General features: G+C 43.2%; 6 protein-coding genes across 6 annotated transcripts; 4 read left to right on the forward strand and 2 right to left on the reverse strand.

The window, feature by feature from the left end:
* The first annotated feature begins 469 nt into the window (after window positions 1-469).
* On the forward strand, window positions 470-2,118 carry si:ch211-237i5.4 (insulin-like growth factor-binding protein complex acid labile subunit). Its single transcript, XM_061303863.1, has 5 exons — window positions 470-519; window positions 713-910; window positions 1,091-1,259; window positions 1,332-1,494; window positions 1,576-2,118. Exons 1-5 carry the CDS (start codon window positions 470-472, stop codon window positions 1,881-1,883), a joined length of 888 nt encoding a protein of 295 aa, XP_061159847.1. The 3' UTR covers window positions 1,884-2,118.
* A 210-nt stretch (window positions 2,119-2,328) lies between these two features.
* On the forward strand, window positions 2,329-4,746 carry hao1 (hydroxyacid oxidase (glycolate oxidase) 1). Its single transcript, XM_061302326.1, has 8 exons — window positions 2,329-2,528; window positions 2,780-2,931; window positions 3,181-3,451; window positions 3,528-3,700; window positions 3,775-3,866; window positions 4,042-4,200; window positions 4,292-4,361; window positions 4,432-4,746. Exons 1-8 carry the CDS (start codon window positions 2,392-2,394, stop codon window positions 4,497-4,499), a joined length of 1,122 nt encoding a protein of 373 aa, XP_061158310.1. The 5' UTR covers window positions 2,329-2,391; the 3' UTR covers window positions 4,500-4,746.
* A 99-nt stretch (window positions 4,747-4,845) lies between these two features.
* Window positions 4,846-6,967, reverse strand: lin7b (lin-7 homolog B (C. elegans)). Its single transcript, XM_061302327.1, has 6 exons — window positions 6,605-6,967; window positions 6,227-6,345; window positions 6,065-6,136; window positions 5,752-5,961; window positions 5,476-5,639; window positions 4,846-5,378 (listed from the first exon to the last, which is right to left on the reverse strand). Exons 1-6 carry the CDS (start codon window positions 6,678-6,680, stop codon window positions 5,357-5,359), a joined length of 663 nt encoding a protein of 220 aa, XP_061158311.1. The 5' UTR covers window positions 6,681-6,967; the 3' UTR covers window positions 4,846-5,356.
* Window positions 6,941-13,375, forward strand: snrnp70 (small nuclear ribonucleoprotein 70 (U1)). The gene is made up of 10 exons (XM_061302325.1): window positions 6,941-7,155; window positions 7,494-7,647; window positions 7,746-7,808; window positions 8,034-8,088; window positions 8,177-8,241; window positions 8,332-8,394; window positions 8,487-8,568; window positions 11,888-11,989; window positions 12,066-12,165; window positions 12,244-13,375. The coding sequence occupies exons 2-10, from the start codon at window positions 7,501-7,503 to the stop codon at window positions 12,980-12,982; spliced, it is 1,416 nt and encodes a 471-aa protein (XP_061158309.1). The 5' UTR covers window positions 6,941-7,155; window positions 7,494-7,500; the 3' UTR covers window positions 12,983-13,375.
* Window positions 13,376-13,875: 500 nt separating this feature from the next.
* Window positions 13,876-18,900, reverse strand: LOC133169848 (mitochondrial adenyl nucleotide antiporter SLC25A23-like). The gene is made up of 10 exons (XM_061302323.1): window positions 18,166-18,900; window positions 17,105-17,228; window positions 16,776-16,863; window positions 16,503-16,614; window positions 16,165-16,323; window positions 15,820-15,972; window positions 15,556-15,669; window positions 15,311-15,478; window positions 14,989-15,139; window positions 13,876-14,917 (listed from the first exon to the last, which is right to left on the reverse strand). The coding sequence occupies exons 1-10, from the start codon at window positions 18,376-18,378 to the stop codon at window positions 14,736-14,738; spliced, it is 1,464 nt and encodes a 487-aa protein (XP_061158307.1). The 5' UTR covers window positions 18,379-18,900; the 3' UTR covers window positions 13,876-14,735.
* Window positions 18,901-20,439: 1,539 nt separating this feature from the next.
* gps1 (G protein pathway suppressor 1) lies at window positions 20,440-24,663 on the forward strand. Its single transcript, XM_061302322.1, has 14 exons — window positions 20,440-20,603; window positions 21,326-21,418; window positions 21,521-21,702; window positions 21,901-22,065; window positions 22,190-22,325; window positions 22,434-22,511; window positions 22,689-22,749; window positions 22,844-22,929; window positions 23,018-23,112; window positions 23,183-23,288; window positions 23,375-23,455; window positions 23,664-23,801; window positions 23,872-24,006; window positions 24,267-24,663. Exons 1-14 carry the CDS (start codon window positions 20,571-20,573, stop codon window positions 24,339-24,341), a joined length of 1,464 nt encoding a protein of 487 aa, XP_061158306.1. The 5' UTR covers window positions 20,440-20,570; the 3' UTR covers window positions 24,342-24,663.
* The last annotated feature ends 1,724 nt before the right edge of the window (window positions 24,664-26,387 follow it).

The following is a 26,387-nucleotide window of genomic DNA, read 5'->3' on the forward strand; positions in this document are numbered from 1 at the left end:
TGGCTGCACCAAAGTCTCTCTCATCATCAGCATCGTCGTCAACATCATTTGGTCTCTTGCTGGAATGTTTTTCGCAACAGGATGGAGTCCTTCAGCCGGAAGGGTGAGTCCACCTTTGCAAAATCAAATATTTTTAGCCTTAATTCAATGCCATTTACATTTTGACCTTTTAAATCATGACGTATAATAATCATAACAAATATACTCGGGACAGATTAGGTGGTTTTCATGGTTTCAACCAAACTAGGGTACCGAGTGTGTAGTGGTACGGTATATGATCTTATTATGTAAAGCTTTTCTTTTCTTAGGTGCCTCCTTGGTGACTTTAAGAGTTGGTGAAGTGAAGTGCAGAATGTAACCATTACTCTTCCACAAGTTCTTCTTTTCTCCACCGAAGCATGCGTCTCCTCGTTACCGGCCTTCTTCTACTCGGTTCCTTCTTTTTCCCTTGGGTGGCGTGCACACGGTTATGTCCCCGCCGCTGCCTTTGTTACGAGCACAGCGACTTGGTGGATTGCCGTGAGCGTGGGCTGGAACACGTTCCCACGGGTCTCCCGCACGGCACCTGGCTCCTGGAGTTGGGAGGAAACAATATGAGTGAAATTTGTAGCAGAGCCTTCACTGGGTTGTGGTCCTTACGGGTGCTGGTGCTGGCTAACAGTCAGATAGAAGCTCTTCAACCCCAGGTCGTAATGGAGGACAGATAATACAGAGATTTGAGTGAGCGGACAATCATTTTTATTTTATTTTTTGCATATCCACAGGCTTTTTTTTCACTGTCCTACCTGGAGAAGCTGGATCTCAGTGGGAACCAGCTTACTGGTCTACCTGCAGACTTCTCAGTGAGCCTGTCTGGACTCAAGGAGCTGCGACTGGAGCGAAACAATTTACATCATCTGTCTGCATTCAGGTGTTACTCACTTAAGTAGATGCCCTCTTCATTTCAGGACTTTAGTTTTATAAAAAGGTTTTAGGTTTGGGTTTGACACCTATGAACTAGACATTGAAAAGATTTCTGTCCCATCATATCACTGAACATTTCCATCCTATTCCCTCACACAAAGTCATCTGTTTCCTTCTTCTACGTCAGCTTTGAGTATCTGGACAACGTTGAGAAACTGGACCTGAGTCGTAACCATCTAGTCTCACTGGGCCCGGGTGTGTTCAGGGGGCTCACAAGGCTCAGGCAGCTCTACATGCACAACAACAGACTGTCCGTAGTGCTCCAAGGGAGCCTCGATATGCTGCCCGGACTGGAGGTAAAAAGAAAAACCCACAAGATGATTCTGTAGGGAAACCCTGTTACATAACTTGTCTGTCTGCCTGCGTAGGTGCTCCAGCTGAGTCACAACAACATTTCCCGGATCGACACCAAGGCTCTGTCTCCTCTCTATAATTTGGCCGTTCTCGCTCTGGAGGGAAACAACCTGCGTCACTTGAAATTCAAAACCTTCCTCAGTCTTCACACAACAGCGACGCACATCCAGCTAGCAGGTATTTATTATTTGTCGTATTCGTTGAAAATGGTCAAATCAAATTCAAGTTTTTTGTTGTGCGTTTTTCCCCAACCCGCAGGGAACCCTTGGAGTTGCGATTGTGATCTGCACCGCGTCTTCAGCAAGATCCTTCACGTTCGCCATCTCCACATCGACGACTACCGCAACGTGACCTGTCACCAGCCGCCACAGCTGGCCGGGGCTTCTCTGGCTTGGGTAGACAGCCAATTGTGCATCGCAGAGACCGCCACCGTACTGGTCATCACCATCACCGTGCTGGTCACGGTGGTGGCAGCCGTGGTCATGGCAGAACGCAACAGGAAGAGGAACCATGGCAAGAACTGGGACACCGAATCCCAAAACCACACACAAGGTCCTCCATCCTGAGAGCAATGTCACGACTGAGCTGGAACTGGGATAAAACCCTGGAATGGTCTCCAGTTAACATCATGCACATTTAGTCACATTGATATATTAGGGTTAGAACAACAAAAGTTGTTAACTGTAGAAAAAAAATGGGGATAATCGAACCACCAAAACACTAATTCCGATTATTTCTCCTGTCACACAAGACACAATATTTTATTATATTATTTTGTTTTATTATTTATTTTGTTTTATTATAATACATTATATTGCATTATATTTAATACACAAAACTTAAACCATGAAATACTTATCCATTCAACTTCATCACTGGGATTTAACTATCTAAAAGACTTAAAGAAGAAAAATATCCGTGTTGTATTTTTGTGCAACCATTTACTAAAATAAACAGAGAAAGAGACTCTGTCTCCGGTCAGTTAATGATTACGGCTCTGTCCAGCACCGTCTGGCCTGGTTCTTTCTATCTGCTCTACCTCAGTGAGCACGACTAAACTGAGCTTCAGCAGCAATGTCAGGGCAGCGAGTGTGTGTGTCCGACTTTGAGGTGGAAGCCAGAAAGGTTCTTCCTAAAGCTGTCTATGACTACTACAGTTCTGGAGCAGAGGAGCAGATCACACTGGCTGACAATGTGGCGGCTTTCAAAAGGTACAACACGTGCTCCAATGAAGCTTTTATTTGAAGAAGTTGTGTTTACCGTAATTTTCGGACTATAAGTCGCGTTTTTTCTCATAGTTTGGGTGGGGGGGGCGACTTATACTCAGGAGCGACTTATATACACATATATATGTTTTTTTTTTTTTCACTTTTTTGGGCATTTTATGGCTGGTGCGACTTATACTCCGGTGCGACTTATCGTCCGAAAATTACGGTCATCATTATTAACCAAATGCTTGTAGGTGGCGCCTGATCCCTCGGGTGTTGAGGGACGTTTCCAGTGTGGATCTGAGTGTGTCGGTGTTGGGCCACAAGCTCGACATGCCCCTGTGTGTTGCAGCCACCGCTATGCAGAGGATGGCTCATCCAGACGGCGAGACAGCGACTGCAAGAGGTACGCTACCAGCTAGAACTTTCTCAAATGCTATCATCATATACGGCTACGTCCATTTGAAAGTTCTTCAGACTGGACTTTGAAACAAACGTGTTCCAAGCTTGTCAACTCACTTGACAGTAAGATGCCACAAGATGGTGGCAAAGCACTGGTTTTGTCTAAATGAAATTCCTCAGCTCCTTTTTCAAAGTTGAATTTTATTCAAGCGAATTCAATGGCTCATCTGTGACCATCGGAATTTCCTCCCAGCGTGCCAAGCAGTGGGGACGGGGATGATGCTGAGCTCATGGGCCACCTCCACAATCGAGGAAGTGATGTCAGCCATGACCACTTCGCCAGGCGTGGGTGGGGTGCTGTGGCTGCAGCTTTACATCTACAAGGACAGAGAACTCACGCTCTCGTTGGTCCGCCGAGCAGAGGAGGCGGGTTACAAGGCCATCTTCGTCACCGTGGATACGCCGTACCTGGGTAGGAGGCTGGAGGACATGAGGAACTGCTTTAAACTGCCCTCACATCTGAGGTAGGACTTTTTTTCTTTTACCCGCCGCTCGGAACAAAGAGCATGCCTGTATACGTGGATTGCGTTTGTATTCCAGATTGTCAAACTTCTCAACAGACTCCTTGGCTTTCTCAGAAGGAGACTACGGCAGTGATAGCGGCTTGGCTGTATATGTAGCAAAAGCCATCGATCCCTCCCTCTGCTGGGATGACATAACCTGGCTGAAGAAAAACACACACTTGCCTGTGATTGTGAAAGGAGTGCTAACTGGTAATCGTTTTAACGGCGCTTTTTGTGACCAGTGAGGAGATACTGGTTGATAAGTGGGGGGGGGGTGTTTTCAGGGGAGGATGCTGCCAGGGCTGTGAACTATGGTGTTGATGGCATATTGGTTTCCAATCATGGAGCTCGACAGCTGGATGGGGTTCCTGCCACGGTGTGTTTTTGTGTGCTTGATGTGTATTGTAAATGATAATAATAATAGACGCTAATTGGCCCCATTTGATTTAATTCATATTATCATTATTTATCATTTTGTTCTATTTGCTTCAGGACCAGAAAGAGCAATTGATTAATGATATAACGAGACACTTTGGTGTGCGTTTGTGTAGCTTGACGTGTTGGAAGAGGTCGTGGGGGCGGTAAAAGGTAGATGCGATGTCTACCTGGATGGTGGAGTGAGACGAGGGACCGACGTCCTGAAGGCGCTCGCCTTGGGAGCGAAAGCCGTCTTCATTGGTCGGCCTGTGCTGTGGGGTCTCTCCTGTCAGGTGGACCGAGTCAAGCCACTTGTAGTTTGTCATTAAAGTGTAACTAATAAAGTCAATGTGTTTAGAAGTGTGCAATATATTTTGTGTTCAGGGAGAACAAGGTGTTATTGCAGTTCTGCAACTTCTTAAAGATGAGCTGAAACTAGCGATGGGCTTAGCAGGTAAAACACACACACACACACTTGCAAAACAAAACAAAACACATCTAATGATTTGTCTTTATGTGAGCAGGTTGTCGCTCCCTATCGGAGGTGAGCAGATCCTTGGTGAGAAGAGTAGAGGTCACGTCAAGAATTTAACACCATGGCTGCATAACTGCTCTCTTGATTTTGAAATATAAGTCGAGTCATTGCTGAAGGTACGAGAAATGTCTTCTGCGTATTGCTCCTCTTCACATCGATCCTATTCATGTCACCCCAATGCAGATTATATATGTAAAATTCATATCTACCGTAATTTTCGGACTATAAGTCGCACCGGAGTATAAATTGCACCAGCCATAAAATGCCCAAAAAAAGTGAAAAAAAACATATATATGTATATAAGTCGCTCCTGAGTATAAGTCGCCCCCACACCCAAACTATGAAAAAAAACGCGACTTATAGTCCAAAAATTACGGTATATTTGGAAAAATGTTGAAAAGTGTTTGAATGACACCATTTATTTCATGAGTAAATCAAAAAAGCAAATAAATAACAACAAAATAACATTTAAAATCACATGTAGCAGCCACGGAGGATAGTTTTTGCTAATGCCTAAAGGTCAACCCTCTATTGGGACATTTGTCACAGAAAAGGTCTCGAAGGCCTCTGTGTTTTTTTTTTTTTAAACACACACTCCCTCAAACTTCACACAATGGACCACATACTGGACGGATGCACAAATCTGATCTAGTCAAGTCACGTAGCATGTATAGTACATTACATTTATGTTGTTGGAGAAGATTTGACACCGCTACAAGCCATCACTGCATTTTTCTAAGAAATAGGCAAAAGGAGGGAAAGGATGAACCCAAACGGCAATGTTTGGCTTCATTCCAGGTAGCAGGCGTTAGTAGGCTACTTTGGTTTACTACTTGTCATCTCTAGTCATGCCTCCGAGTGGGACACGTGAGTCAGGTAGGATGGGGGATGACGTGACCAAGATGTTGGACCACCTAGCCTCGGGACTCCAGAGAACTGCAAAGTAAGAGAGAAACAGCAAGATTGACAAAAAATAGGAATCTAAATTTCTCCGTTTGGCTTCATTTGTAAATCAACAATCGACTGCTCTCACGTGTAGCTTGTATGTTGTTGTCGTCTTCGGGCGGTCCTCATTTTCTCGAAGCGAGCTTCCATTTCCTCAAGGACCTTTGGGGTGTAACGCACCACCAGCTTGACAGAGCCTTGGGCGGCCTTCAACAGCTCCACAGCTTTCTCATGGTGCTCCCCCTCCACAGTCTGCACAACCACAAAGACAAAATATTTTTACAGTATCTGTCTTAATTAGGGATGGCCGACCAATACCAACCAAGGTATTGGTAGTACAACAAACTACTTAGCGGATCCCTACCACGCCATTGACAGATAGCAGCTGGTCTCCTCTCTTCAGGCCCCCCTGACGATCAGCCACCCCGGCGGGTATCACTCTGGAGATGTAGATGGGGGAGTTCTGCTCTTTGCCCCCCATGATATTGAAACCTAAACCCTCGTCTGTCTTGGGCAGCTCCACCACCCGTGGATGAGCGTGGCCCTCGCTGGCAGCGAACGCTGCCACGGTGGCCTAGTCGGGATGAAAATTATATTGTTAAAAAAATCTCAATTAAAGCTTGACTCGTGCATCGTAAAACACATCGTATGATTTTTATTCCGTTAGCTTGTAATACCTTGGCTGTCGCCTGCGCTCGCACCTCTGGTCCTCCGACAATGTCGAGAGTGTCATACAGCTGCTCGTACACCTGACAAAGACAACAAAGACAGACACTTAATCGAAAAGAATTTTGATGCATTATACAATTAAAAATAAAGAACTTTGCATAGTTTCATACCTCTCTGATAGCAGCGCAAAATTTGCTCTGCAGCACTCTTTGCAGGGCCTGTAATTTGGGAGGAGGCATTTCACCTCTGCGCTGGAGTCGGTCCAACAGCTCAATCACCCGAGACACGTCTAACGGATGCAAGCAAATAGTTATCATTAAAGCCATATAGATGACGTCATTAACACCGTTTGTTATATGCATACCTGTTCTCTACGTATGGTAACCCAATCAGCACATCGTTTTACAATTAAAAAATATGAATTTATTATCACAGTTTGCAAATAAATTGCGATGAGATTTTCGTAGATTAAAACGATGTTCATTATCTGTAATTGATAAGATTGATATCGACAAGACATTATTCTAGTATGCTGCACGGTATTGTACCTCTTTCTAAGCAGAGCGGTTCAGTCATGGCCGCCATGTCTGTATCCTTGGCTTGATGGTAGTAAGAGGACATCATAGTGCGCGTGCTTGCCTGCTTGTTTGTCAAAGCGTCTTTTCTTCACAGCATTGTTAGGGAGACGTCGGACCGGGGGAGTGGGGAGCGACTCCAGGCAAGTGCAGCGCAAAGACAGGAGATGCGCTTGACGAGCGGATGAGTGGTGACGTATACGTGGGCGTGTGCGCGTACGTAATGACGTCAAGCGCCATCCAGCCATTTTCAACACGTGACCACATGCTCACATGAACGCGCTTTAATTTACGACGGCTGTAACTACTATACGGCATTCCGCCATTTTAATTTAGAAGAAGTTCTACAGACACAAGATACGCACTGGTTGTACTACTTGTCGCACTGCGTTTAGGTTATCTTGGCAACATTTTATCTAACATACGAAACCCAAATCACCTAAACCCATTAGCCCTTTGTGGGTCTTCCATGTCAGTTTAAGTTTGATGGTGTAATTCGTCTTTCGACGTTGGATGAGTGAGAGGTAGGAATGTTCCATGCTTCTTGTTAACATAGCCATGTTAGCTTAGCTGAAGACGAATTAGTCGAGTGTTGAGCGAGCGAAATTAAAGTCTCGCCACACCGTTAGGATTTATTTATAATGGTTTGTAGTCGTTTTAAATAAAGATGATTCGTAAAAATTAAATTAAAATAATGTTGTCGCGCCCGTTCTCAGGCGGACGCGAGCGGCTTGCTAGTTAGCACGCGAAGCTAACAAACATAGCTTCCTTTGTGGTCACCGTAGGCCTGACGCATTGTTGATCAATATTATTGTCGTTATTACTATTCAATGTGGGGTTAACATGTAATTTGGCTGTCCAGGTGAAAAATGACGCAGTTTCTACCCCCGAACCTTCTGGCGCTCTTCGCCCCGCGGGACCCAATCCCGTTTCTGCCTCAACTGGAGAAGTTGCCACACGAGAAACACCACAACCAACCTTACTGTGGCATCGCCCCGTTCATCAGGCACTTTGAGGTTGAAAGCCTGTCACTTATGACCGCAATGTTACTTTACAGTGTACGTTGAAAGGAAAAATGCATACGTTTATTATTATTTTTTGACATTGTGATCAGGACCCGAGAGATGCCCCTCCACCAACAAGGGCTGAGACTCGTGAAGAGAGGTTGGAGAGAAAGGTGAGGTTGGAACTTAAAGAACATTTGCAGGATGAATTTGAAGATTTAAATATTGTATACAACACATTGTTTCTCAATATACCATTTGACATGCATATGTAGACTTTTACTGTTTGTCATTTTACCCACAGTGCATAGCTGCATATTTGCAGGCACAGAAGCAAAAGGAGGCAGTCGAATTTGCCGATATCACTGACCCATGTTATGCAAATTGTTTATTTGCAGAGGCGAGAGAAAATTGAAAGAAGACAAACAGTGGTGGAGACGGAACTGAAACTTTGTAAGTGTCTTCATTGACAAATGACCATATATCTGAGCTGGTAATCACCTCTGGGCTTGAATACAGTTTCTGTTTTGTATTTTTGTAGGGGACCCGCATAATGACCCAAATGCGCAAGGGGATGCCTTCAAGACGTTGTTTGTGGCAAGAGTGGTGAGTATGTTGAAAGAATGGCCAAGTGTTCTAACATCAGTGTGGTGATTACTGCAAGAATATTTCTGAGAAACGTTTTCTTTGCCCTAGAACTACGATACTACAGAGTCCAAGCTTCGCCGTGAGTTCGAAGTCTATGGTCCCATTAAGCGTGTAAGTTAACTCGGCCGGTATTGCATTAGTTTGTAGAGTCACGCCTCTCATGACCAGCCAAACACTAACGATAATGTGCCTGTCACTTGCAGATCTACATCGTCTACAACAAGAAGACAGGGAAGCCTCGCGGATATGCCTTCATTGAGTACGAGCATGAGCGTGACATGCACTGTGAGTACAATTATAGCACTGGGAGCAAAAAAAATAGTCATCACAATTTACATTCAGGTTGGGTCATCTATTGGCACCAACCTTTCTTGCATTTTTTGGGGGGGGGGAGGTTGGTCTTAATATGTTGGATGAGGACCAGTCCCACATAAATAACAAATTTGGATCAAACTTGGGAAACCATCAGTTCTTGCACATCATGTTCCACATTTTGCATGACAAAAACAGTCTCAGTGGTTGCGTGCTGTTTGTGTGTCTGTGTTTGTTGCGTGTCATCAGTTGACTGATGGTTTGGTTAAGGAGGGGAACTGCTTCATTCAGAGGGGAAAAGTGGGTGGACCCAGAGGTAGTGTGCGTCATCTGTGAACCTGAACCTCTTTGCCTGTCAAAGGGCGTTGTCTTTTAACTGTTAGGTGAAGTAGCTCTGTGGAAGAGCAACTCTGCTGGTTGGACTCAATTGGTAAGCACAAGGTTAGACTAGTCACTCATCGAATGGGGTAGCGCTTGGAAATATCCATTGATTTTTGTGGAACCCCAACTCAAGAGTGGGATTTTAAAAATAAAAAAAATGTGGTCTTCAACCCTGGTCATGGTGAGATTTGAATCGCATCTAAATTTCACCACATTGATGCATCTGAATTTGGTTTTGATGCCACAATGCAAAACTGTCCGATTGGACAGGCGGGGTGGTCATCTCACACTGACATCGTCTAGGATGCTGGTGGCATTAGCTCTGCAAGACCAGAGTTGCTGATCACAGCAAATGTAGTCAAGGAAAGAATAAATTGAGTGGGGAGGCGGGGTTCAACAACATATTAACTGTGTGTTATTCTCATTGCCACTGCAGCCGCCAATCTGTGATGGCTATTGGCCAGAGCTGGCTGGCAGATGATGATGCTTATGATACATCTACACCCTACTACCACTGCTCAGTGTATGGTTGGTATAATGGGTTTGTATGATGGGTAAGATTTCTTTCCACCCTCCATCTCCTATATAGGGAAGAGGAGCTACGTTCAATGGGAAAAGCCTTTTTTACCGGCAAGGCCCAGGTGCTTTCCAAGAACTTAGTTACGTTTACAACTTTGACCATTGAACGCACCCCTGAACACGAGCGCATTGAATGGTACCCAGTGACTCTGCCCTTTTTTGTTAAAGCCACCTTGGACTGCTGTTCAGAGCTTGCTTAGCGCTGCAGATGGACTGTCGTAGCCACAGCAGAATAGAAAACGCAGCAGTACTTTGAGTTAACGCAACGCTACGTTTTGCTCGGCAAACCTTGTGCACCCGGGAGGGCCGAAAGGAACCTCGTGGTCGTTGCGTACTTACCCAGTTAATTAGCGGCATGTAACTTCATTGTATAGTGTTTACCGTGACTGCGGCATGATCCCAGTTTCTCCAGCGCTGGCAAGGCCACAAATGAGCGCGCCAGCTTCCACGTTCTGGCGCTTGGTAGGTCACTAATATCCAATATCTTGTCTGACGTGCACATCTATCTTCTCCCCAAAGTGAGATGTGAATTCATTTTGATGGATGTACGGTTTACAGGTAAACGCTAGTTCTATCGCCACTCGCCATTGTTAGTCTTTGCCTGGCGACGCTACTATCACTTTGGCCGCATCAACAAATGCATGCGAGATGAGCACGTGATGTCCGGAGCTCCATGGACAGAAACCCAAGATCTTCTGTCTTTAACTATTGCACAGTTCAAAATTTGTGGCCAAGCAGAAAACGTCTCTTGAATCACTTGTTTGCTTGAGGATAAAAGTCGTACCCATTTTTACCAATGTTAGTTGGTGGCTTGCTTGTTCATAAATGAGATTGTATTGATTCAGTAGTGTTGGTAAGATTTTTTCTCTGGAATGATCCGTAAAGTCCATATCTAAGCATTGAAATATTTGAATTTGATTCCTAATTGCAAACGGTCTTAAATTTATTGCAAACCGGTGGTTAAGGCAGCTAATGTTGTTTACCGTCCCATATCGTAGTTTGTGATCTAATCAGTTGAACTAAGATGGCTTTAATAGAAAAGGCAGATGTACTTTTGGTAATTCAGAGGGGCCATTGATCAATTTTTACCCTCCACGGGTCATTAAATTTAGCTACACAGTTACAGTAATGAAGTAAAGCTCACCGGGTTGGGTTTTTTTGTTTTTGGAAAAAGGTTTGGACAGTGGGTGAATAATTTCAGATGGAGGCAAATTCTCGTACAACTTAGTGGTTAGTGCCTTCCGTAAACTGGATGGAGTTGCGCAAAGGCCAACTCCTGCCTTTTAGACCTTTTTTTCTTTTTTTTTTTATACCCCCGTTAGATCAGTTTTTGGCGCACAAGTGGGGGTTTGGTAAGGCCCTGTCAGTGGATGGCATCCTTTGTGAAGAGAGGAAGTGGAGGGGTTCTGGTAAGGCCCCTGACTGCTGTGTTGTGACAAAGTGAATTCTGGCGTTGTGGGGTTGTGGTAAGGCCCTCTGAGCTTTTGAGACCGTTATAAGGTCGATGTGAGATTCTGTCTTGTCGAAATGGTGAAACTGAGGGGTTTTGGTAAGTCCTTGTTCTTCAACATCAAGACGGTAGCGCCGTCATTCCTCGCCACAGACCAGTGTAGCAGACAGGAAGAGGCATCCCAAAGTTCCAAGTTCTTCAATTGTGCAAGATGGATCGCCAAACATTTGTGTGATATCGTGGGGTGAGGTGTGAGACACTTTGTGAAGTGCCTTATTGTCGGTTTGGTCCTTGTCTTGCTCTTGCATAGGAGGATGGTAAGCAGGTAAAATGTTTACGACCGATGGAAACCACCGCACGAGGTTCATGTCCGATAAAACCTCAAATACCGCTGTTCACAAAAACTCCACCATTCTGATAGAATTTAATGTCCGTGTGTGTGCGTCTATGTGTACTAATTTTAGAGTTGATGAGCATTTAGACAAGTTGGCATCAGTAGCAGGAAGAGGGTGTCAAGATTCGGCAACTACAATGTAGTACGCGGCCGGAGAGGCAACTACCCCAGCACGTTGGCTAGGTCAAGTGAATGCTACAACAAAATGATAGAATATTTAAATTACTTAAATTAGATGTAGTAACACCACTGCTGGTCACAATGAAATAACTGGTAAAACGTGCATGGTGAGTTACACAATAAAAGAACGTTCATCGGGTGGAAGGAAGTCTACTCCCATTATCCTTGGGCTTTAATCCAGGGAGCAGCCCTCTCGGCTTCACCTGCTCCTGGTCAGTATGCTAAAGCACTGTTTGTTTCCTTGGCTAACAGTGATGCATCATACTCTTATCACCTGTGCTTTTCTTCTCCCCGCTCCTCTTCTCCAGCTGCCTACAAGCATGCCGACGGCAAGAAGATCGACGGCAGGAGAGTGCTGGTGGATGTCGAGCGAGGGCGCACGGTCAAAGGATGGCATCCTCGTCGGCTAGGTCAGTAATGTTCTTTTTCTTCTTACAGAAACTTGAGCAAATGTCGAGGAAGTTAACCTGGGTTTGTTTTTTTCAGGTGGAGGATTAGGAGGGACCAGAAGAGGTGGTGCAGATGTCAACATCAAGCACTCTGGCAGAGACGATGCGTCCCGCTACGATGATCGACCCCTGGGAGCGTGAGTTGTCTTTATTTTTCTCGAGCGCACCTTAGAAATGGAAGCTCGACTGATTTTGCTTTCTTTATTGCGTTGTAGCGAGCGCGGAGATCGCCCAGATCGTAGGGAGCGTAGCCGCGACAAGGAAAGAGAGCGTCGAAGGTCCCGATCCCGCGAACGCCGCCGCCCCCGTTCCCGCGAGCGCGAAAGGGAGCGAGAGAGGCCGCTGGCGCCACCGCCGCCGCCGGCGGAGGAAGCCCCCGGTAGCGCTCGGCGTCGAGACAGAGAGCGCGAGCGAATGCCGCCGGCCGGAGGAGACAGCAGGAGTAGAGAAAGGAGTAGGGATCGGGACAGGAAGAGGAGGAGTAGAAGTCGCGATCGTAAGCGCGAGCGCGAGAGGGTCAAAGGGCCTGAAGGGGAGGAGGCTAGTCAGGGAGATGGCGGCCCAGAGGGTGGCGAGCGTGCACCGGAAGAAGCAGGAGAAGCAGCTGAGGGTACAGAGGAGCGCAGGGACAGGGACCGAGACCGAGAAAAGGATAGGGACCGCAGACGCAGCCATAGGGACAGAGACAGGCGTAGGGGAGACCGGGACCGGGATCGGGATCACAAGAGAGAGCGGGGAGACCGAGACAGGGCTGAGCGCAGAGAAGAGCGCCACGGCTCCTTACGAGAAGACATGGGCCCTCAAGACGAAATGGCCGCTGAGGAGGGGGAAGAAGTGCCCAACTCGGAGGAGTACAGTCAAGATGGAATGATGGACCAGCAGTCTGTGCCCGATGAATATGCCCCTGGTGAGAATGGCTACAAGATGGAGGCAACAACTGGAGATGAGTACTAACTTAGATCCATTCGTTTCAGTCGCTCCTAAAAATGTTTTTGTAATTTACTGTATCACCAATCCCTAAATTAATTGTATGGAAAAGATACCACATATAGATGATATCTGGCCTTCCTCTCTGTTTACGCTCAATACTGTTTGTTCCAGTGTGACTCTGCCCAATTTATTTGTGCTCATCAGTCTGGATTTCAGCAATTCAACATCTTTTTGCTTCGAGCGTTAAGGAAGGTGCCCGGCAGCCCAAAACACGAGCTGTCACATTTTATTTCCAGCTTTCGTAAGCATTATCTCCAATTGGCTACAGATACTTTTGTTTAGTGTGACATTTGGAAGTAATTGTGTGACGATTCACAATTGTGTTGTTAAAAGTTCAATTAAATTTTTTTAATTAAATGTGGGTGTCATTTTGTCCCAGGGTTATAGTATTATTTGGATGGATGGATGTTTGATGTACTTCTAAGTTCTTATTGTGGCTTGTTCCTAACCCTACGTCCACACTACTGTCAGACGAGGTACGTATATCCGCAGTAAGTCAAAACATCCTACATAATCCTGATTCAAAAAAAATGAATTGAAATTCACACTTAAATTCTGCTTTTTACAATATTTGTCCACTCTTTTTTGCAGTAGTGGACTCCCGATCTTAGAATAACGAAAAAAAAACCTTCACTGAAAATGATTTATCCTGTCTACAGCGACACCTGCCGTATGCCACATTGTCCACAATTGCCATTATTGCAAAGAGCCGTTTGAATTAAGGAGAACCACTACATAGAATAGTAACACTAATCGACGTCGTATATTTATGTATGCATTGCGTGCACAACGTTGTGCGTCACATTAGCTTTCGACTAAATGTGGGCCACAATACTGCAAATTAGGTGAATACAAAATATAGATAAATATGATGTATTTTACTTTAGAAAAGGCATTTTTCCAAACAGTCTTTAAAATGCACATTACTTTTAAGAATCAATTTACATGCAACGGAGCTGTGCGTTGTGTTCAAGCATAACAACCATAACATGCTCTACACAGTCATGCCCTATTCGAGACAAGCATTCATCATGTAACACATTGAATGCAAGCAAATTTAGGAGAACATTCTTTGCATTGGAAATGAATCAACACTCCTGATAAATCCATTTGCATCAAAATATTTGAAGATGATAAATACATTTGTTTGGGCTAAATCTTCATTGCAAAGATTAAAATATTAAAAATATATATGTAGGATAGTAAACAACTATATTGTACAAATCAGATTGATTTGAGATGAAAGGTAATGTCTCTGCAAACATTTCATAATACATAAGATGTCAAGTTTCATGGCAGTACAAAAAATAGAGCAACTAAAAACATGGACAAAAGCATCTGACTGACTTTCATGATTTGAAAAATATCAAACTTGCATCACTCGGCAGTAAAGCTCAAAATTTATAAACTATACTTTTCAACGGCAATTAAAAACCGCCATGATGTACATTCTTTAAATACTCTCCCCTGATATCATGCTAATTCCTTTTTGGGGGAGGGATTATGCAGCCATGAGCAGAAATGCAAAACAAAAAAAAAAACGTTTACACTTTGGGTTTTAAATCGAAGAATGAAAATCCACAAAACATATGCATTCATTTTTTTTTTTTTTTTGCTGTGTAATTCCAACGAGAGAAATAACCTTTCTCTCACCTCCTTTGTATTCTAAGATGAGTCTGTGTTCTTTATCTTTTTCAGTGGGGTCATCCTTGGTCATCTAGTATCCCACCCCAAGGAATTTCTTCATGTGCTCATACACCACGTAGGAGATGCTAACAGCAGGAATGACTTTGAGAAAATTAGGTGTGATGCCACGATACAGACCAGACACACCTTCATTGGATATGATGTATTTAAACTGGCCCACCATGGTCAGTTTTGGTTTACCCTCCGTGCTGGCTGAAAAAAGTGCAACGATATGGTCTCACATGTCAAGTGCTTACTTGATCAGACTCTGCAGAAGGTCTCACCTTGCGCCTGCATTCGCGTCCGAATGAGAGCAAGCGGATATGACGCTAGCTGCCCGCAGGTGCTGGAAACAGTACCGCAGCCCAGAAGGACCAAAACACCTGGACCTGCTGAGTCACGAGAGTACTTCTGAAGCCAGGTATTCTTAAGAGTCTGAAGAAAAAAAAAAAAAGACTTTCCAGAAACTTGGACTTTCCAGGACCACTCATAAATGTAATTTGTTCAAAAGCACTTTTACAATAATTCCATGTTTCAAATGATTGTGAATATTTTAACATTTGTAACTGTCAAGAGGGATTTGACTTTAGAGGTTCGACTACTAACCTCATACACAGCTAAGTCGATGCCAGCATAGGGGATGATCCCAATTGTATTTGGCAGGTAGCCCCGGTAGAAAGCCCGAAGTCCCTCCCTCCTGAGGATCTGTCTGGCACAGTCAGCCATACCTGAATATTGCCCTGATGTCCTTAATGTGAGACGAGTTTTAAGCACCTACCCGATAGAAACAAATGTAAACATCAACAGATTCAAAAAGTATTTACTATTATTAAAAATTTCATAATTTGGACCTCCATGGGGTAGATGATGGTCTGGGCAGTAGCTCCTGCCAAAGAGCCAGCAAGAAATCGTTCTTGTACTCTTAAACTTCCCCCCTCCTTGCTGCCACGAATCAGCCACTTGATCTAAAGAAAAAGAAGAGCAAATCATAAGAGAACACACGCAGATAGAAGATTGAAATTATGGGCAAAATATTCCTTTGCATAAAAATTCCCCACATATAAGAATCCATTATGAAAGACTACCAAATCTAGATATTGACTTTGAACACTGACCTGTTCATAGGCCATAAACTTAATGGCGGATTCTGGGGCAATCTTGAGGACATTGATGCCGTTTCCCCTCCAGAGTGCGAAGACACCTCCTTCTTGGATCATCCCTCTTAGCCCCGACCACAGATTTTTTCCACGAGAGACAGAACCGTGTACCTTCATACACAAACCAGGCCAACAGTCTTATTATATCCTGGGCTACATTTGAGAATAGAGTCCCTCATGAATGTTGATACCGCACTGATTATCCTATTTATTCTCTCGAGAACACGAACAAGACCCCAAGATACATATTTGTACTCATGTAGATCACTTTAGGTAGATGTTTCCAAAAAATTCAGGACTCACCTGCAGGAAAACTTTCAGACGGTCCAAAGGAGCAGTTCCTGTCCTGGACACGGCACCTGCCATTGCTCCCGCAACCAATTGCCTCCATACCAGACCGGATCGCCGTTCCTTCTCTGAGAACTCATCTGGCACCGTCAAATGTTCCCCAATGTCAAACATCTTCCAATAGTTTTGAGATTAATAAATTTCATCATTAATTGTTGGTACAGCACACCGCTAAATAAAACTGCTACTATTATGCAAGCACAGCACAGATTAGACAGATTTTGCCATACACCACGGTCAGATTATTTTTAATTTGGAGATTTCAACACAATCAAAAGAACTGGATTACTCACATGGGAGTGCTTCCAGTAGTGGACAATGTCCTCCATGTTGTGGAAAGGATTGAACAGGAAGTAATCTCGCCATTCTTTCCAGTCAATGGTCATGGTGCCATCCCTGTCCATACTGGGAAATTGGCAAACTTGTTCATTAAAAACAACTTTATGCACCAATTCTATTAATAAGATTTAATAATGATGCCAGTGGTACTTGGGCAGAGATTCTTTTACTTGCCATTTTACAAAAGATAGAATTGAACATGATTTTTTAAAAATCTTTTGTTCTACCTCTGCAGTATTCTGGAGGCTTGTTCCTTGGTGACCTCAACTCCAAGCTTCTGCAGTAAGTGCTGGATCTCTCCCACATCGATTTTACCTTAAAAAAAACAACAACACACGATCGCATGCCACTAAATGATCCATGATTAGTTATGACCTTAAAAAATTGTGATGTCATTTTTGTCAAAATGCATCTGTGTAATATACCAAGTGTGAAGCCCATTGAAGCTGAGCAACCAAGTCTGTTTACTAACAGATAGTTAATTTTAGTAAGTGCTTTATTTAGACAGCTGGAGAAGGGACCCCTGCATGTGTGTGTGTAGTTCATAGGTCAATACCATCATTGTTCCGATCCAGTTTATGGAACATGAGCCACAGCCTCTTCTCGTGAGCCCGGAGATACTCGGAGAACTCCTGAAAGTCCAGCAAGCCATCACGATTGATGTCACTCTCCAGGACGATCTGTGGGTGAAGATTGGAAGCTGTCAGGAATTAAGGTTGGAAAGATGAGAATATAAAGTTTCCAGCACGGAACGTCCCAGTGTAATGTGTACACAAGGTATGGTGGGCAACACACACAGCAAAGAAGTGAGTGGTCACATGGTAAAGAGTGCAACACATAGTATCGGTTTACACACAAGTGTAGTGAGGACGACAGAGGAAGACATTGTCCTTTCATAAGAGTTCAACTTACCTGGTGGAAAACTTAATTTCTCCTCTTTTGAACAGCAAAATGAGAAAGAGGAAAAAAGGAAGAGAGAATGCAAAAACTTTGCTATTTGCTTGCCACTTGCAGGCCTGGCTCGAGTCTCCATTTTGGTCATCTTAATGGGGTTTATGAGCTGTGCTGCATGCGTGTGACCCTGCCAGGAGCATAAAGACTCGAGAAACTTATGTCTTACAAACCTTCTCCACCACTGAAGGGTGACGGCTCAGGTAGGAGTGTTCTTGTCCACCATGTAAAAAATTGCAAGCAAAGCAAAACGTATAGAAAACAACCACGTGACATTGCCTCTATTACCAAAAAGTAGGAACACCTTCAGGAAAAGTTAGATTCTCCTTTCATGATATACCATCTAATACAATGTTGATAGGCCATATAATTAAAGCTGATTATTTTGAGGTCAAATTAGAGACAATTGTGTTTTTTTTTTATTTTCAATTGCATGAGTTTCTTATTTTTCCCACTTTCACTGAGATTGTCATATTTGTTCTTGAATGTTAATTAATATTATCATTATTTATATATATGCCATAAACCTATACCTGGTTTGACACCCTGAAGTTAAGAAATAATGGCGCAGGAGGGGTTCGTATTAAAATGAATGGGCTAATTTATGAAAACGATTGCGCATTATTAACTGCATTTACAGTGTGCAATACAGCTCTCGGGACTCACCTCCTCAGCTTCTCCTTGGTGTAAACCACGAGCAGCTAGTCCAATTCGCAGTTCACTGATGTCCACCCTGCCATCTCTATTCAAGTCCAGTTGCTCGAACAGATCCGCATATCTCCTCTGACGTTCTGCCTCCACATACGTGACGTTTTCTGCCTTCACTTCGTTTGTTGCGCGTTGAGGTCGGTCGAGCAGATTCTTGTCTTCTTCGCCCATGAAGATGAGAAAGCTAATGGTTTCCCTTTTCTGGTCCGAAATTCAAATATAGCCCCAAATTAAATACTATACCACGGACACCGCAGCTTGATCACAGATGGACGGAGGTGCGCGTTGCGTTCCGTGGGTGCGCGCTACTCTTGCGCAGTCGACTCATTAGTCATGGAGCAATTTTTTTTTTGTAGCTCATGATAAATCACCGAAGCACTCACATCATTTGATGTATTCTTCTACGTGGTAATCTTCATTATCTGCGTTGCTCCCCAGCGTGAGAAGTGAACCATTGACAGCTTATACTTGCTAAAGCTGTAGCAGATAGGATTGCACAGTGTGACGCAAGAGATAGTTTAAAGTGCACAGTCAGCAGTCACAGGCTATTACGGAGGGATTTAACAGTCTGCAGGGAATTTATTATTTCAAATATGGGAAAATAAACCCACTAAAATGTACAGGGAGACAGCTAAGGGACGCTAGAGTAGGAGTTGCGTGATCCCAAACAGCAACTACCAGCACCAAGAGATGGAACTGGAGGTCCTGGAGAAGTTTTATTGAGGCAATTTATATGACAGTTGCATGTGCTGCAGATGATGAAGCAAGAATGTACACCAGGGGTCCCCAAACTTTTTCCTGTGAGGGCCACATAACCTTTCCCTTCTCTGATGGCGGGCCGGTGTCAGTTTGTAACAGAAAAAGTGTGACGATCGTAGGCGAGCTTAAAAAAGTTATTGTTTTCCAGAAAGCCACACATAACCAAATAACGGTTATTTAATAACCCTTTCCAGGTTCTTTACACAAAAAAAGTCAGGAAACTAATAACACTATTAATGAAATAAATAATAACTAAATAACGCTCTCCGAGTTCTTCACAGAAAAATCAGGAAATAAATAACAACTAAATAACTCTCTCTGGGTTCTTCATAGAAAAAAAACCATGGAACATTAACTTTCTGTTGTGCCATGCACAATCTTAACAGATAAAAGTTCAGCTCAGTTGTCAGAGCAGAACCTCTCTGACACATATGAGCAGTCTCTTAAAGTTCTTGTGTTCCTTCCTTATAATCCTTTTGTAGGTTCCAGTAGGCTTGTAGACACCGCTGTCTTTTTTGTTAAAGTTTGATAGTGCGTCATAGTCTGGAGTAAAATTTGTTGTGGCAATTCTTAGGCGAGATCCGAGGTGTTGGTCCGTTTACCTCGATCTGTGACGGGTAGATGTTGACGTTCATGTGGCTGAACGTCACGTCGCGTACGTCGAGCCAAATTGGCCACTCTCTTTTAAACGCTCGGCACTGTGATCACCGTGCTTTTCCTTGGGCGACATTTTAACGGAAGGATTCCAGGGGAAGGTTTGTGGGTGGCTTAAGCGCAAAACTGCATCTGAAAGCTCAGCGCGCAAATTACAAGAATGCTGTCGTCACAGCCCACGCTCTAAATTCGGGACTGATACAAATAGAGCGCGAGTGCGCCATGTCCGTACACGCACTTGTGAGTGTGCGCCGAGCTTTCTGACACGGCTTCCGGTAGTAAATGCGCAGGCGAGCGCTTCCCCATCTACTGGGGAAACGCAGTCATTGCAGGCAAAATGACAAAAAAAAAAAGTTTAATACAATTTGTTCAGGGTTGGCGGGCCGGATTGAACGGTCCCGTGGGCCGTATCCGGCCCGCGGGCCGTAGTTTGGTGACCCCTGATGTACACGCTCGTTTGGAAGCGAACAACCTTAGTGGCCTCTAGTGGCACACAAAGTTAACTGCTTATCAAGTGGGCTGCATTAAAAAAAAAAAAAAAGAAATCAGTCAATACTAAACAGAAATGCAGAGTCCGAAGATTTAATCTCCATTTTAAAAAAATATTATTATTAAATATAGCAATATAGGTAGTAGTCTATTAGTGGTTCGTTTGAAAATCTATAATATACAAAAGGAAAAGCTATTTGAAAATGAGAAAAATTCAAATAAAACAGCCTTAACCTTATAATCGTGTTCAAAACGCGGTCCGTATTATTTTGATTTAAATAAATTTTTGACCCTGTCATACATTAGCGTGAAACTACGCCTTCTCGCGATCCGTAGTACGGCTCATTCCACCGGCCGAATCTGAAGAGCAACACACCGATTAGCGTTAGCACCGCTGCGGGATTCATCTACGCACTATAGTCATATTGTTAATCGGGTCTAAAAAGGCATACACGTCAAATATGCCTTTGCCTGTGCAGGTTTTTAACTTTCAGGTAAGTGTGTCGCTGTTTACATATACGCAATCGGTAAACTGGTGTTATCTACGAAAACCAACCCAATAGCTAGCTAGCTAGCTCTGTTAAAATAGAGAACTTGACCAACCAACTGTCATTCGCAAACACTGATTTACATTATTATAGCAATCATTTAGTTAAATTACACAACTCTGTTTTTGGTTCAAAATAATTTCAAAAGTGTCAGTAGTCCTTTTTAGGAAAGGCTACGAATAAGCGACCTAATAGTGGATTTTAAGTGCTCAGTTCGCTTGGTTTAACCAAAGAAACTCCCTCACTGACATACTACAACTACTTATAAATAGAATAAAACCAACCTTAAATTCGCATTTTAATTAAAGAGCTTTTTAATTTCGTTTGAACCAGTTAGCTTAAACAAGGCCTCCGATGGCTAACCAACAAACTATATAGTTGCATTTTCGGATTAAAAAAACACAATGAAATGGCAAAACAAGTGCAAGCAGCTGACTCTTACACAAGTATTCAAATTTCAACTCAATGGGTCTTAAGACATTATGTTGCATTGATAGAGGAACAACTTGTTTACATGTGTGCATTGTAGCGTCATGACACGTTTGTGGTTGCTGTTTCTTAAGACTCTTGCTTTGACAAGTGGGTTCTGCATAAGTCTTTTTTTTTTTTGCAATACAAAATCATTGAAAAGAATTCAAGAAGGTCAATGCTTAATGCATTCCTTATAGGGAGCTGTGGAACCCATGCAGATTGATGCAGATCCCCAAGAGGACCAGCAGAATGCGCCAGACATCAACTACATTGTGGAGAACCCAACACTGGTACGTGTGATGAAAAGTGAATGCATAAGCATTTACTTAGCCTGTTAATGGAGTCACTCTGTCTCGTCATTTCAGCCCTCTTGCTTTTTTTGTTTTTTTTAGGATCTAGAACAGTACGCGACCAGTTACGGTGGACTAATGCGTATCGAGAGACTCCAGTTCATCGCGGAGCATTGCCCACAGCTCAGAGTGGAATCCTTGAAGATGGCGCTGACTTTTGTCCAAAGGACTTTCAACGTTGACACTTATGAAGAGGTCCACCGCAAGCTGTCTGATGCCTCACGGTACTATGGTGCTCTTGACATTATTTTAGTTTTGGAATGAATAGTTCTATTGCTGTGTTATGATTTTGTATTGCGTAAATTAGCTTGTTAGTCTCTTTTCTATGGCAGGTGTGGCAAGATTGTAAAAGCTACAATACATTACTTATGCAATAAAAAAAAAAAATTAAATGAAAAACTGTTTTCTGTTTTTGCCTTTAGGGAAGTCCCAGGTGTACCAGAAGTAGCTCCCGAAGGTGGAGTTGTCCCTCCTCCTTTGGATTCAGCATGGGCAGAGTCCACCCGAAAGAAGGCTCTGCTTAAATTGGAGAAACTGGACACTGATCTAAAGAATTACAAGGGGAACTCAATTAAAGAGAGCATTAGGTATGAAGTCTAAGGAGTTTTATTCATGAATACGTTTGCAGTGTTATAGTTGGACATTTAAATTCTTTCAAAGATGCGGGCCGGGTTGATGAACTAATCCTTGTTTTGCGGGCGTCTTTCGTAGGAGAGGACATGATGACTTGGGGGATCATTACCTGGACTGCGGTGACCTCAGTAACGCCCTCAAGTGCTACTCTCGAGCTAGGGACTACTGCACCAGTGCTAAACATGTCATTAATATGTGTCTGAATGTAATCAAGGTAAAGCAAATCAGCCCAACCACCCCACCATTGTTTTAAGTGTGTTCAACAATCTGCTATGAAAAGATGCAAGATAATGAGTTGCTATATTTTTTGTCCCCCACACAGGTTAGTGTTTATCTCCAGAACTGGTCTCATGTACTGAGCTATGTCAACAAGGCAGAATCCACACCCGAGATTGCAGAGGTGAGCCTCAATTTCCTAGAATAGGAGATCACTTGCTGATCATTCGCTGTTGGTACCTGCTTTATTGAGATTTTATTGAACTCGGCAATGCCCGATTCATCTAAATAGTAGTTGATACGGGCTATTAATAACAGGCGGGTAGAGTTCAACAAACAAGTACGTTTGCTCTTCATGCAGCAACGAGGAGAGCGAGACAGCCAAAATCAAGCAGTTCTTACCAAATTAAAGTGTGCGGCAGGTAAGAAAACACTACAATAGTTTAGATTGTCATTCGAATGCCATATCAAAGTCGGGTGGGCGAATTATTTGTCTCTACTATCTTTGCATTTGAGGCCTGGCGGAATTGGCGTCTCGAAAATACAAAGCAGCTGCCAAGTGCTTCCTGCAGGCTTCCTTTGACCACTGTGACTGTCCAGAGGTGAGCCAGGGACCGCTTCAACCATATTATTCAGCTTGCATAGAAAATGGGAGGCGACTGTATAATGCACGGATGTCTGTCTCTTCAGCTTTTGTCACCCAGTAATGTAGCGGTCTACGGAGGTTTATGCGCTCTGGCTACATTTGACAGACAGGAGCTCCAACGCAACGTCATCTCGAGCAGGTATCGGATTTGTGGTCGATTCGAAAATAGAAAATAGAACGCTTTAATGACAAGATCTTTTTGTCCCCAGCTCTTTTAAGTTATTTCTAGAATTAGAACCTCAAATTCGTGACATCATCTTCAAGTTCTATGAATCCAAATATGCGTCCTGTCTTAAGCTACTGGATGAAATGAAGGTATAAATACATCAATAAATAAAGAATGAATGCTGTTACAGGAATGATTGTTTTTTGGGATGAAAGATTGTGATTTGTACCTTCAGGATAATCTTCTGTTGGACATGTACTTGGCTCCGCATGTCCGGACACTGTACAGCCAAATCAGAAACAGAGCTCTTATCCAGGTAAGGTCAAGCACCGTGCAGTAAAGGATTGCATATTTGATTTCAAAATAAAAATTGGGTATTGGGAATACATTTGTTCTGGGCTTCAAATCCAGCCTAAAAATTGTTCTTGCAGTGAACCTTGACTTTTTGCTATTCCCTATTTGCATTCTTTTCCTGTCATGTCCTATTTGTATCCATTCTTTTTTGGATGTGCTTCTGTTTTCAGTATTTCAGCCCCTACGTTTCCGCAGACATGACAAAGATGGCTCAGGCCTTCAATACTACAGTGGCAGCCCTCGAAGACGAACTCACTCAACTTATCCTGGAGGGGCTCATTAATGCACGCATTGACTCCCATAGCAAGGTGCTAAAATGGATGTCTTTGTTTTTTTTTCCTTCAACCAAATGCTTACCATCTGATTATCTCAACATAGATTCTGTATGCGAGGGATGTGGACCAGAGAAGCACAACTTTTGAGAAGTCGCTCCATATGGGCAAAGAGTTCCAGAGACGAGCCAAAGCCATGATCCTCAGAGCAGCTGTGCTTCGCAATCAAATCCATGTCAAGGTATAAGAAAAACTCTATTTTATTTGGCGTGGCATTTCCACGAAGCAACTTCTCTCCTGTTTAGTTGGCACAAAACTGGATTCTGTGGCATGCTGTCTCCCTCTAGTGGTATGCAGCGGTACTTATGTTTGTTCAAGTTCCCATTGATAACCAATACAGAATAATAATCTGTTTCTGTCACCGTCATGAAAACCCTTAACTGGCACACCTGTAACATTTCATACACACAACAAATCTGTTGTGCCCTTTCCCCCCTTCAGTCTCCACCCAGAGAAGGAAGTCAGGGTGAACTGACACCAGCCAACAGTCAAACAAGAATGAGCACCAACATGTGAGTCAGAACCTGTAGAAAGGATCGTCTAGTCGTTTTTTCAAAATCACTCACCTGAGTCACGTCGGTCCACCTGCCATTTTCTTTGCTAAAGATATAACAACACGCAGTTTAAAGACTTTAAAGTTCTAGATTGAGCTTTTGTATCACATCTCACGGAAAAAGAAAAACTGAAATGATGTGGAAATATGTTTGAGAAGAAAACGTGTGTGGAATTTCAGCATTTGAGCTGTTACCGGTTGGAGATGCACTTTGCTCCGCTAGCTCTTTATGGGGAAGACTTATGAACTGTAACACTGTTTTAAAATAAAATGCCTTCCAGAAAACTTGTTTTCATTTGGTGGTGCATAATGACACACAATTATTTCACGACACTAAAATTCAGTCGCTTAAATTAATGAGACCAACATAACTGTACACCATGAGAATATTTGACTTTTGGAACATTTAAAACCAAGTATCAAGCAAGGCTAGATATCTCTTGGTGTCCTACTTATTTTTTGACGTCCATTATGCCTGATTCTTGCTCTCCCATCATTTCTTTCATGTCTCTTGCACTCTCTCTCTGCCCTCATTCCTCTTATGCTTTTGTCATTCACTTTTTGTCTCTTATGAGCACAAACACCTCCAGGCTAAGGCTTCTTTCCCGCATGCACACACACGCACACACACACTTCATTAAATGTTATTATCAGCACTTAAAAAATATACCAACCCACCATAAAATGGCAACATTTAAAAACAGGCATGCATTCAATGATTTTTTACATTTTTTTTTTATGCAACTCATGTCGAAAAGACATATGCATGCACACATACCCACACATGGACCCACACACTTCTCTGAAGTACTTGCTGGGCTGATAATCATCACAGCTAATATAATCAGGCTGAGAGCAGCAGTGGCGGCCCATCATGATGAGATTGTCTCTCGAATATTCAGATAACTGGAGCCTTTACTTCTTATTCCACTTGGACTCACACACTCTCCCCGCACTTGCAGATATACACACACTTAACGCACGCACTCGTGATTAATACATCATTTGGTTTAGTTTAAGCATACTTGGTGAGTAAATAATAATAGGAACAAGGATGTGTATTTTTTATATTTAAATTTGTACTCACCTGGTTGATCAAATTACTTCTAACATCCTAAAACATTAATGCATATCTTATATAACTACATATTAAGCGACTCAACAATTTAGCTTTGTTCTAAATTGAGTCGGCCGCCATCCAAGAGTTTTAACTGCAACCAATCTTTGGACACCACATGTTTTCTGCTCATAAATTTGCCCAAATGATGGAAGTTTTGCCTCTGCTACGCCACGTGAACATCTAATTAATGTCAGATTGTCACTGGGATGTCAACACACCGTGCAATGATAACGACCAATGGTTTCTTTCCTCTTTTCTCTTCTCAGCAAGCGCTGACCGCGGGGAGGATAACAGCGCAGAGATTGTCTATATTTGGAAAGAAGGCTCACTTATGAGATCCCAAAAATAATCGGCCTAAAATTACCAAGCATCAAATAAAAACCAGTGTGCCACCGTGCCGCCTAAATATGATATAAATAAATCAAATTAATAATCATAGCAATTCCTCCCAAACGTGCTCTGATCTATCAGCATGAGTTATAATAAAAACACTGAATTACAGTATGAAGATATAATCAATAAATAACGAACTACCGTTTTTTTCCATGTATAATGCGCCCCCATGTATAATACGCACCCTAAAAATGGCATGTTGATGCTGGAAAAAAGCCTGTACCCATGTACAATACGCACCCAAATTTTGACTCCTACTTAAGTCCGTGAACGTAAAATGATTTCAGAAAAAAGATCATCTTTGGTAACAACCGGATGTTATTCTGCCGGTCAGTATCACTGTGCATGCGCTAGCAACCTCAATAGCGAAGAAACGTTTCGGATTTGTGTAGGGTACATTGTGACAGCAAACGAGCAGGTGATCGAGCAAGCGTCTGATACGAGAGCATTGTGTTCGTATGGAGCGTGTTTGAAGTGAACAGCAGAGAAGAAAGCG

Source organism: Syngnathus typhle, linkage group LG17 (assembly GCF_033458585.1).
Source record: "Syngnathus typhle isolate RoL2023-S1 ecotype Sweden linkage group LG17, RoL_Styp_1.0, whole genome shotgun sequence".
NCBI lineage: Eukaryota > Metazoa > Chordata > Actinopteri > Syngnathiformes > Syngnathidae > Syngnathus > Syngnathus typhle.

Coding starts and splice junctions, on each gene's coding strand:
- si:ch211-237i5.4 (XM_061303863.1), top strand. CDS start 470: ATGTCCCCGCCGCTGCCTTTGTTACGAGCACAGCGACTTGGTGGATTG. Junction 1,260..1,331: donor ATATGCTGCCCGGACTGGAG/GTAAAAAGAAAA, acceptor CTGCCTGCGTAG/GTGCTCCAGCTGAGTCACAA. Junction 1,495..1,575: donor GACGCACATCCAGCTAGCAG/GTATTTATTATT, acceptor CCCAACCCGCAG/GGAACCCTTGGAGTTGCGAT.
- hao1 (XM_061302326.1), top strand. CDS start 2,392: ATGTCAGGGCAGCGAGTGTGTGTGTCCGACTTTGAGGTGGAAGCCAGA. Junction 3,452..3,527: donor AAACTGCCCTCACATCTGAG/GTAGGACTTTTT, acceptor TTTGTATTCCAG/ATTGTCAAACTTCTCAACAG. Junction 4,201..4,291: donor TGTGGGGTCTCTCCTGTCAG/GTGGACCGAGTC, acceptor TTTTGTGTTCAG/GGAGAACAAGGTGTTATTGC.
- lin7b (XM_061302327.1), bottom strand. CDS start 6,680: ATGATGTCCTCTTACTACCATCAAGCCAAGGATACAGACATGGCGGCC. Junction 5,962..6,064: donor GAGCGCAGGCGACAGCCAAG/GTATTACAAGCT, acceptor CATCCCGACTAG/GCCACCGTGGCAGCGTTCGC. Junction 5,640..5,751: donor TGCTATCTGTCAATGGCGTG/GTAGGGATCCGC, acceptor GTGGTTGTGCAG/ACTGTGGAGGGGGAGCACCA.
- snrnp70 (XM_061302325.1), top strand. CDS start 7,501: ATGACGCAGTTTCTACCCCCGAACCTTCTGGCGCTCTTCGCCCCGCGG. Junction 7,648..7,745: donor CGTTCATCAGGCACTTTGAG/GTTGAAAGCCTG, acceptor CATTGTGATCAG/GACCCGAGAGATGCCCCTCC. Junction 7,809..8,033: donor AAGAGAGGTTGGAGAGAAAG/GTGAGGTTGGAA, acceptor GTTTATTTGCAG/AGGCGAGAGAAAATTGAAAG.
- LOC133169848 (XM_061302323.1), bottom strand. CDS start 18,378: ATGGGCGAAGAAGACAAGAATCTGCTCGACCGACCTCAACGCGCAACA. Junction 15,973..16,164: donor GTCTGAAAGTTTTCCTGCAG/GTGAGTCCTGAA, acceptor TTGTGTATGAAG/GTACACGGTTCTGTCTCTCG. Junction 15,670..15,819: donor AGTTTATGGCCTATGAACAG/GTCAGTGTTCAA, acceptor CTTTTTCTTTAG/ATCAAGTGGCTGATTCGTGG.
- gps1 (XM_061302322.1), top strand. CDS start 20,571: ATGCCTTTGCCTGTGCAGGTTTTTAACTTTCAG. Junction 22,326..22,433: donor TGTGTCTGAATGTAATCAAG/GTAAAGCAAATC, acceptor TCCCCCACACAG/GTTAGTGTTTATCTCCAGAA. Junction 22,512..22,688: donor CCACACCCGAGATTGCAGAG/GTGAGCCTCAAT, acceptor CTCTTCATGCAG/CAACGAGGAGAGCGAGACAG.